This window comes from Panulirus ornatus, chromosome 2 (assembly GCF_036320965.1).
Source record: "Panulirus ornatus isolate Po-2019 chromosome 2, ASM3632096v1, whole genome shotgun sequence".
NCBI lineage: Eukaryota > Metazoa > Arthropoda > Malacostraca > Decapoda > Palinuridae > Panulirus > Panulirus ornatus.
The window spans coordinates 48,076,979-48,086,980 of record NC_092225.1 but is presented as its reverse complement, the minus strand read 5'-3'; the positions used below and the strand labels follow the sequence as shown (position 1 = coordinate 48,086,980).

Genomic DNA, 10,002 nt, shown 5'->3' with positions numbered 1-10,002 from the left:
CGAACAAGCACCACAGTGTTTAGAGGAAATGCTTGAATAATAGAACAAAATATTTTAGACTATATGTCCTTCAGGTTTAAACAATGCTCACAATTCTCTTTTGTCGAAACTTGCAATCACATCTGATTATTCCAATTCCACTTATCTACAAAACGTCACAGCTTTCAGTCCAAATGAGTAGGAATGAAAATATGATGGTAGAGGGAAGATGTAACATGAATGCTGGCAAAGGATTCTTTTATTGTACAATTTGAGAACATTGGAATGAACAACAATCATATATCAGTGGAGCGAACACTATCAATATATCTATCATAGAAGTAAACGAATACATCACTGATAATGATTACCAAGAAAAAAGAAAAGGATGCTTTCCCAAGGATGTTTCATATTTTTTGCTATATTCATTATCTTCATTTCTACGTTGTTGTTGTTGTTGTTGTTGTTGTTCTTCTTCTTCTTCTTCTTCTTCTTCTTCTTCTTCTTCTTCTTCTTCTTCTTCTTCTTCTTCTTCTTCTTCTTCTTCTTCTTCTTCTTCTTCTTCTTCTTCTTTTTCTTCTTTTCTTCATTTTGCTCTTCACAATGCAATTACCAGTGCATCTCTCGTTCTTGCTCCTTTTCTTCACAGAGCAATATGTAAACAATCTCTTCTCCACAGAATCTTTAAGTTGTTATCAGATTAAGATGTCATTATTATGGTGCCTGGTGACAACTGGAGGAGGTGAGGATGACGCAGGAACAATGCAGGGTAATCTTCAGGTGTGTCGCTCTCGCCCTATTACAGTGAACAGACGGTATTAGACGAGGAACTAAGGAGAGAAGTCATGGAAAGTACTTGGAATGGATCCCAGTAAGAAACCTTGCGAGTCACCTTACATTGATGGCTCTCTCCATATGGTGAAATGCATGAAGAAATAGTTTTTCAAAAGTCGTTCTTTCTTTCCTCAGGTGAGAAATTTTCAATAATAATGAACTGGAATGTGACCTCTCATATGAAGAAGATTCTAATGAAAATATTGGTGTTGGCCATCTTAGACCAAATAGAAAAAATATCTGTTTTTTTTGGAAGTTTTACGATACCAGAAACAACAAAGAGTAGAGCAGTTTCACGAGAAGCAACAAAAACAAAAACGTGACAACGAAGATGAAAGGAGAATTAAGAGTAATTTTCCAGGGAAATGTTACATTCTTCTTACACTTTTCCATCATGGAAGAGAGACGGGGGCGAGGAGTTACGTGGTCTGAATCTTAAAGTTTCTAAAGAAGATTGATGACGTCGACATTACATTAAATCATCCAGAAATTCGTTGGTGAAGATGGTAAGAAGTGCTTTCATAATATAAGAGTGGTGGATGAATGGACCAAAGTGAATTATTAGACTATGAGTATGGACGGCATAAAGAAGGTTAAACAGCAGTATGACAGAAGAGGAAGTTCCATAGATGGGGTCCCTTAAGTATAGAAACTTACATTCCGTTTAGTCCAAATTGGTACCTACATATCATCAATTGCTCTCACACACTCATGCATACACACACTAACACATACACACACAAACACATAAATGAAAAGATGGAAATGATAAATCATTATTCTGTCATGCACATTTATTTAATTTTTGTACAGTTATAATGAAAATGAGACTACAGCATTATCATTCCTGTTATAGATCAAAGATGTATGTAAGGTTATATATTTACAAGAGTGTGAAAAAGGTGCTTTGGGGTTGGGCCAAGTCAAAATTGATGTTAGTTGTATGTAAGCCCAGGTCGCGCATACAATGGTAGCTATTAAGATCATTCTCCTTTGTCATGGTAAAGACGGTTAGACTGATGTATGGTGGGAGCGTTAGCGACCATAACCATAACCATGACCACCATGACCACCATAACCACCACCATGACCATAGGAAGCAGGATACTTGGCGGTGCCCAGGTAAGACACCACGGGATGATAGCCAGCCCCGTTGGCCCGGTAACTGACTTTCTGCACGCGACCGTCAGGCAGATTCACGTAATACTTTCCATGGACGTTGCCGTGGCCGTCGCCGCCCTCCCACTGTCCGAAGTTGGTGGGGCCGGACGAGACTCCATACTGGAAGTTGTAAGGGGTGGGTACCTGCGGACAAGGAATGTGTATGCTAAGTATATCTCATGTAATGAATATAAGTCAGACGAAGATGATGAAACATGCTGATATCACACATTAACTACTTTGTTCTCACTTTGTAACATTTTGTTAATCAAAAGACGAGATCATACATTATAAGAGACTCCATAGCCGCCGCCTCCATAACCTCCAAAGCCTCCATAGCCTCCAAAGCCGCCAGGGGTAGCCATACCCGCTGCTGCGAGCATGAACGTGAGGAAGACCTGTGGAAATATAGCCAGTGAGCTTTAGGTTAGTGACAATTTTTGTATCTAAGTGTATTCAATATATCTTTAGTTATCTATCTTACCAATATTCAGCAGCCTATAGCTAACTAATCCAACATTATACACACTACATATTATAGATGTTATGCAATAGACTGTAAGGTGTACTGGAAGATTATGTGAACATGCAAAGTAAGATTTGTATGATAGTGTTTGATAAGAATTATATAGGAAATGCCTGGGTAAGGTACTTTGATTTTCATGGTGAGGAGGCTTGCAAAATCTGGCTGAGTCTGACTAGAACACAAATGATCACATTTCTTGTATAGTAGGTGTCACCTGATTTATATCAGTTTATCATACTGTATTCATAAAGTACCTGAGGAAGCAGAACATTCTTACTAGCCGAATGTTATGTATGTATATATTGATCTACACAACTGAATTTTCTAATTTCAGTCGTTATCATCTATATCGGAACATAAGTGATTTGGTTTTGTATTTTAAGAGCATCAGTAAATTAAGATGGTGATGAATAGTGAATCTGATATACATGTTTATTCAGATCACTGATAGTAAAATGATTTCAAAAACGCAATATTGGCATACAAGCCAGGAAATGTTCATTGGCAGAACTTTGTATCTAATCTAAGATCCTGATCACTGAAGAAGCATCTTAAACTCACAGAGGTGAACATGTTGGTAGTGTAGAGTTGGGATGGTGAGCAGACACTGGCTTCATCCTGGGCTCCAGCCAGGTTATATACTCCCAGACACACCCTCAGTCAGCAGCCTTGATTTTACGCTGCCAGAGTTGGCCAAGGTCTTTACCATGAACAGACAGGTTTCCAGGTACTCAGGAAGGTCAGAATTTGATAAATTTGTCCACAAAGATTTTTATTCATAAACTCTTCACTGTAAAGAGCGTTTCACTTGTCCCAGTCATAATAGAATTGACTCTTGAAATTCTGAGCATATGTAATTGCTGTTACAAACATTTTTACGTCCGTATGATGTGTCACAGACATTATTGATTTTTCTTCGGCAATAAACTAGATATTCATTTTCACTATATTGTACAGGAAATAAATTTCAAGGAATGAAAACAGCAGTAAGCTATTGGGTCTCTTCATCTTATCTGTTACAGAAGGAATGAACGAGAGCATTGACCTTAGTGTCTGAAGAGTAAAAAGGAAAGCAGATGACATAAAAAGAGATACTTGTAATCTTTGTATCAACAGAGGCGCAAATGACGAAACTCATGGTCCTGGAGCTGTTAGTACCTGCTGTTTGTTTTCTGTTATGTTGTTGTAAACCTATCTTACTAGTGAATCATTCTATGGATTGACAATCTGCTTGAAGAGAAAACGCTTTGGCTAAAATCAAAGTTCCGTAAAATAGGGGCATGTATCTACTCCTGAGGGTGAAATATGACCAATCTAGCCTTAAGCTGCCTCTTAGATCGAGGTTATTGTGAGTGGTTTGATGAATCATACGGCAGTGATAAGGTTAGCGTTAAATTTAGGAATGCATTCGTGTAGGAATCTTTGTGAAAAACTAACGCAGATAAAAGTAAAGTTTCGTGAATGAGAGTAAAAAATCTATTGCGAGGAGAAGCTAAATGAATAGCTGTCAAATATCAGCGAAACAATGCAAGGTAATGTTGTAGCAATGTTGAAGAAGTTAGAAAGTACAATTTTGAAGCCTGCCATAAAATTATGCAGCACTTTAGGTGTAGAATGCATGTTTAAATGAAGATCCAAGGCAGTCGTTTGAGGAGGAAAAAGTGATTGGAAGAGGCTAGATATGAAAAAAAAGGTTAATGAGGGAAAAATGAGAATAGATTTGAAAACTCGAAGAGAGAATGGTTCACATAAATGAAAGGAATATATGTGGATGTCGGAAAAATAACTGATAGCAAGTCAGAGTGGAATAACAAGTTGTTTGGAAGTTGGTAAATAGTTAAAGGAATAATGCAAGCGTATGGAATGATGTTGTGTTGGTAAATACTGTGCTAATTTGTGGAAAATTGGTGAGTTTTTAGAAGGTTGAATGAGTACTTCAAAGAAGTACGAATGATAGACACGTCGTTGTTGGTGTAACATAAGTGAGGTAAAGAAATAGCAGAGGAGTTCTAGCCGAGTAAACGCATAGAAAAGGAGTTTATGAAAGTTCGTGGGAAACACAGAAATACATATAACTGGTAGTCTATCATAAGTTCATCCCCTGGAGGTAGTAACGGTAAACGGAATTCCAAATGCTGATATACTGAAACATTATACTAAAGTTTGTGTTTAATATACTAAAGTTTGTGTTCCACCGACCTCTCCTTTAAGCATATAATGGGGCAGAACAACAGTACTGAAAGGATTCTTTGTTGTAAAGAAAGATTAAGCTGGAAGTGATTTTCAATAGGGAAGAAGGAATCGTAAAGGCTTTGTAATAACAGACCAAAGATTGTACCAGAAACAGTGGAAGGTAGAGCATTCTTTCAAGAAAAGAAACCATGCCAACGAAGATGATGCGAGAATTAAGAGACCACTTTTACTGGGAAAGGTTAGAAATCCTACATTTTACATCATGGAAGAAAGAAGATTGAGTGGCGATTTGGTCTGAGTCTGAAAGGTTCTATACCAGTTTGATGACGTCGACAATGAGATGTCCTCTGTAAAATGGAGGAATAGAACAACCAGATGCCATAACATGAAACCAGCAAAACCTTTGTTGGAGAAGACGAAAATAAGTACTTTTATAGTATATGAGCGGCGGATGAATGGTACAAAATGAGTTATGAAACTGGGGGTATAGACGGCATACAGAAGATTAAGCAACAGAATAATAGAAGAAAAAGTTCCAGAGATGAAGCAACACGAGTGTAGAAATTAACACTCCGAACAGTATAAATTGGTATTAACAAAAGGTAGTTACAGATATATAAATGAGAGATGGAAATAATAAGTCATTATCTTTTACGCATATTTATTATATTATTGTACAGAATTATCATTTCTGTTATAGGCCAGTGATGTAAAAAAAGTTATATATTTAGAAAAAAGGGTAAGGGAGGTGGGTTGGTGTTAGACTAAGTGAAGAATGATGTTAAGTATTATGTAAATCCAGGTCACGCACACAATGGTAGATATTTAGATGATTTTCTTGGTCATGGTATAGAATCTGAGACTGATATATGGTAGGAGCGTTAGCGACCTAACCATAGTGGGGACCAATACCATAACCGTGGCCTTTACCATGACCACCATAACCACCACCATGACCATAGGAAGCAGGGTACTTGGCGGTGCCTACGTAAGACACCACGGGATGATAGCCAGCCCCGTTGGCCTTGTAACTGACTTTCTGCACGCGACCGTCAGGCAGATTCACGTAATACTTTCCATGGACGTTGCCGTGGCCGTCGCCGCCCTCCCACTGTCCGAAGTTGGTGGGGCCGGACGAGACTCCATACTGGAAGTTGTAAGGGGTGGGTACCTGCGGACAAGGCATGTGTATTCTAATTAAGTCTCATGTACTATATATGATTCAGATGAAGTTGATGAAACATACTGGTATCAAACATTTGTTACTTTGTTTTCTTTTTATAACATTTTGTTGATTAAAAAACAAATTCTTACATTGTAAGAGACTCCATAGCCGCCGCCTCCATAGCCTCCGTGACCTCCAAAGCCTCCAAAGCCTCCAAACCCACCAGGGAGAGCCATACCCGCTGCTGCGAGCATGAACGTGAGGAAGACCTGTGGAAATATAGCCAGTGAGCTTTAGGTTAGGTTAGGTTAGGTTAGGTTAGGTTAGGTTAGGTTAGGGCTAATTTTTGTATCCATGCGTATTTGATATATGTTATCTCTCTTAACGAACTATTAGCAGCCTATAGCTAATTTATCTAACAATGTACATACTGCATGTGATACAAGATGTTATACGACAGACAGTTAGATACTGTAAGATTATGTGAACTTGCAAAGTAAGCTTCATGTCATAGTAATTAATAAGAAGTGTCTAGTTAACGCCTCGCTGAGGTACGGTGAAGTTTATGGTTTGGAGGTTTGCAAAATCTTGGCTGAGTGTGACTTGTACACAAATGATCACATTTTATGTATAGTGAGCTGTCACCAGATTTATATCAGTTCATCATAATGTATCCATATAGTTGCTGAGGAAGCAAAATATTCCTATTAGGCAAATGTTATATATGTATCTATACTGAACTGAGTGTTATGGTTTCAGTCTTTATCATCTATATCGGAAGCTTTAGTGAAATTAGATGGTGATAGATTGTGAAACTGATATATATGCTATTCGCATCACTGATAGTAAAATGATTTCAACAATGTAATATTGGTAAGCAAGCCAGGTAATGTTCAGTGACAGAGCTTTGTATCTAATGACTTGGTCACGAAGGAACATCATAAACTCACAGAGGTGAACATGTTGGTGGTGTAGAGTTGGGATGCTGAGCAAACACTGGCTTCATTCTCGGTTCCAACCAGGTTATATAGCCCCAGCCACACCCTCAGTCAGCAGCCTTGATTTTCCACCACCAGACTTAGCCAAGGTCTTTACCATGAACATTCAGGTTTTCCGTTACTCAGGAATGTCAAAATTTCATTAATCTTTAGTCATAAACTCTTCAGTGTAAAGAGCGTCTCACTTGACCCAGACTAGATGCCATTCACTCCTGAAATTCCTTGTATATCCAATATCTGTTCCAAATATTTTGGCGTCAGTATTGTTAAGACAATGAACCAAATATTCAATTTCATATATTGTACAAAATATATATTTGAAGGAACGAAAACAGCAATAAACTATTGGGTCTTTTCATCTTATCTGTGTTAGTAGGAACGAACAAAAGCATTGAGCTTCGTGTTTGAGGAGAAAAAAGAAAAACAGATGACATAAAGAGAAGTACCTGTAATCTTTATATCTACAGAGGTGCAAATGATGAAACTCATTGGCTTGAGGGTGTTCGTATCTGCTATTTGTGTTTAAACTTCTCTATGGTGTTGTTTCAAACTTATCTTACTAGTGAATCATTCCATATGTTAACAATCCTTTTGAAGAAAAACGTTTCGGCTAAATCAAAGTTCCGTAAAATAGGAGCACATATGTATCTACTCCTGAGGGTGAAATATGACCAATCTAGCCTTAAGATGCCGCTTAGATCGAGGTTGTTGTGAGTGGTTTGTTGAATCATACGGCAATGATAAGGTTAGTGTTAAATTTATGAATGCATTCGTGTAAGAATCTTTGTGAAAAAACTAATTTACATAAAAGCAGAGTTTCGTGAATGAGAGTAAAAAATGTTTTACGAGGAGAAGCTCAATGAATAGCTGTCAAATATCAGCGAAACAATGCAAGGTAATGTTGTAGCAATGTTGAAGAAGTTAGAAAGTACAATTTTGAAGCCTGCCATAAAAATATGCAGCACTTTAGGTGTAGAATGCATGTTGAAATGAAGATCCAAGGCAGTCGTTTGAGGAGAAAAAGTGATTGGAAGAGGCTAGATATGAAAAAAAAAAGGTTAATGAGGGAAAAATGAGAATAGATTTGAAAACTCGAAGAGAATGGTTTACATAGAGGAAAGGAATAAGTGTCGATCTCGGGAAAATAACTGATAGCAAGTCAGAGTGGAATAACAAGTTGTTTGGAAGTTGGTAAATAGTTAAAAGAATAATGCAAGCGTATGGCATGATGTTGTGGTGGTAAATACTGTGATAATGTGTGGAAGATGGAATGAGTTTTTAGAAGGCTGAATGAGTACTTCAAAGAAGTACGAATGATAGACACGTCGTTGTTGATGTAATATAAGTGAGGTAAAGAAATAGCAGAGGAATTCTAGCCGAGATAAACACATAGAAAAGGAGTTTATGAAAGTTCGTGGGAAACACAGAAATACATAAAATTGGTAGTCTATCATGAGGTCATCCCCTGGAGGTTGTAACGGTAAACTGAAACATTATACTAAAGTTTGTGTTCAATATACTAAAGTTTGTGTTCCAACAACCTCTCCCTTAAGCATATAAAGTAGCAGGACAGCAGTACTGAGAGAATTCTTTGTTGTAAAGAAAGATTAAGCTGGAAGTGATTTTTGACTGAGAAGAATGAATCGTAAAGGCTTTGTAATAACAGACCAAAGATGTTACCAAAAACAGTGGAAGGTAAAGCATTCTTACAAGAAAAGAACCATGCCAACGGAGATGACGCAAGAATTAAGAGACCTCTTTTACTGGGAAAGGTTACAAGTCCTACATTTTACATCATGGAAGAAAGAAGATTGAGTGGCGATTTGATCTGAGTCTGAAAGTTTCTTTACCAGGTTGATGACGTCGACAGTGAGAAATCCTCTGTAAATGGAGGAATAGAACAACCAGATACCATAACATGAAACCAGCAAAACTTTTACTGGAGAAGACGAAAACAAGTTCTTTTATATTATATGAGCGGCGGATGAATGGTACAAAATGAGTTATGCGACTGGGGGTATAGACGGTTTACAGAAGATTAAGCAACAGAATAATAGAAGAAAAAGTTCCAGGGATTAAGCCACACGAGTGTAGAAATTAACACTCCGAACAGTAGAAATTGGTATTTACAAAAGGCAGTTACAGATATATAAATGAGAGATGGAAATAATAAGTCATTATCTTTTACGCATTTTTATTATATTATTGTACAGAATTATCATTTCTGCCATAGGCCAGTGATGTAAAAAAAGTTATATATTTAGAAAAAAGGGTAAGGGAGGTGGGTTGGTGTTAGTATAAGTGAAGAATGATGTTAAGTATTATGTAAATCCAGGTCACGCACACAATGGAAGATATTTAGATGATTTTCTTGGTCATGGTATAGAATCTGAGACTGATATATGGTAGGAGCGTTAGCGACCTAACCATAGTGGGGACCAATACCATAACCGTGGCCTTTACCATGACCACCATAACCACCACCATGACCATAGGAAGCAGGATACTTGGCGGTGCCTACGTAAGATACCACGGGATGATAGCCAGCCCCGTTGGCCTTGTAACTGACTTTCTGCACGCGACCGTCAGGCAGATTCACGTAATACTTTCCATGGACGTTGCCGTGGCCGTCGCCGCCCTCCCACTGTCCGAAGTTGGTGGGGCCGGACGAGACCCCATACTGGAAGTTGTAAGGGGTGGGTACCTGTGGACAAGGCACGTGTATTCTAGTTAAGTCTCATGTACTAAATATAATTCAAAGGAAGTTTATGAAACACACTGGTTTCAAAAATTTGTTACTTTGTTTTCTTTTTATAACATTTTGCTGATTAAAAAACAAATTCTTACATTGTAAGAGACTCCATAGCCGCCCCCTCCGTAGCCTCCATGGCCTCCAAAGCCTCCAAACCCACCAGGGAGAGCCATACCCGCTGCTGCGAGCATGAACGTGAGGAAGACCTGTGGAAATATAGCCAGTGAGCTTTAGGTTAGGTTAGGTTAGGTTAGGTTAGGTTAGGTTAGGTCAGGTTAGGTTAGGTTAGGGCTAATTTTTGTATCCATGCGTATTTGCTATATGTTATTTATCTTAACGAACAATTAGCAGCCTATAGCTAATTTATCTAACAGTGTACATACTGCATGTGATA

The 10,002-nt window shown here is 38.0% G+C and overlaps 3 protein-coding genes across 4 annotated transcripts in view; all 3 read right to left on the bottom strand.

The window, feature by feature from the left end:
* Positions 1 to 1,606: 1,606 nt before the first annotated feature.
* On the bottom strand, positions 1,607 to 3,103 carry LOC139752805 (uncharacterized). The gene is made up of 3 exons (XM_071668734.1): positions 3,062 to 3,103; positions 2,262 to 2,372; positions 1,607 to 2,118 (listed from the first exon to the last, which is right to left on the bottom strand). Exons 1-3 carry the CDS (start codon positions 3,071 to 3,073, stop codon positions 1,849 to 1,851), a joined length of 393 nt encoding a protein of 130 aa, XP_071524835.1. The 5' UTR covers positions 3,074 to 3,103; the 3' UTR covers positions 1,607 to 1,848.
* Positions 3,104 to 5,329: 2,226 nt separating this feature from the next.
* LOC139756324 (uncharacterized) lies at positions 5,330 to 6,850 on the bottom strand. Its single transcript, XM_071675640.1, has 3 exons — positions 6,809 to 6,850; positions 6,008 to 6,127; positions 5,330 to 5,864 (listed from the first exon to the last, which is right to left on the bottom strand). Exons 1-3 carry the CDS (start codon positions 6,818 to 6,820, stop codon positions 5,583 to 5,585), a joined length of 414 nt encoding a protein of 137 aa, XP_071531741.1. The 5' UTR covers positions 6,821 to 6,850; the 3' UTR covers positions 5,330 to 5,582.
* A 2,193-nt stretch (positions 6,851 to 9,043) lies between these two features.
* The window catches only part of LOC139756327 (uncharacterized), a 4,267-nt gene continuing 3,308 nt past the window's right edge, over positions 9,044 to 10,002 (bottom strand). For both annotated transcript variants that reach the window (XM_071675656.1, XM_071675664.1), the window contains exons 2-3: positions 9,704 to 9,814; positions 9,044 to 9,560 (exon numbers count right to left, since the gene is read on the bottom strand). In XM_071675656.1, coding sequence (XP_071531757.1) covers positions 9,279 to 9,560; positions 9,704 to 9,814 — 393 coding nt within the window. In that variant the 3' untranslated portion in view covers positions 9,044 to 9,278. The remainder of the gene's footprint in view (positions 9,561 to 9,703; positions 9,815 to 10,002) is intronic.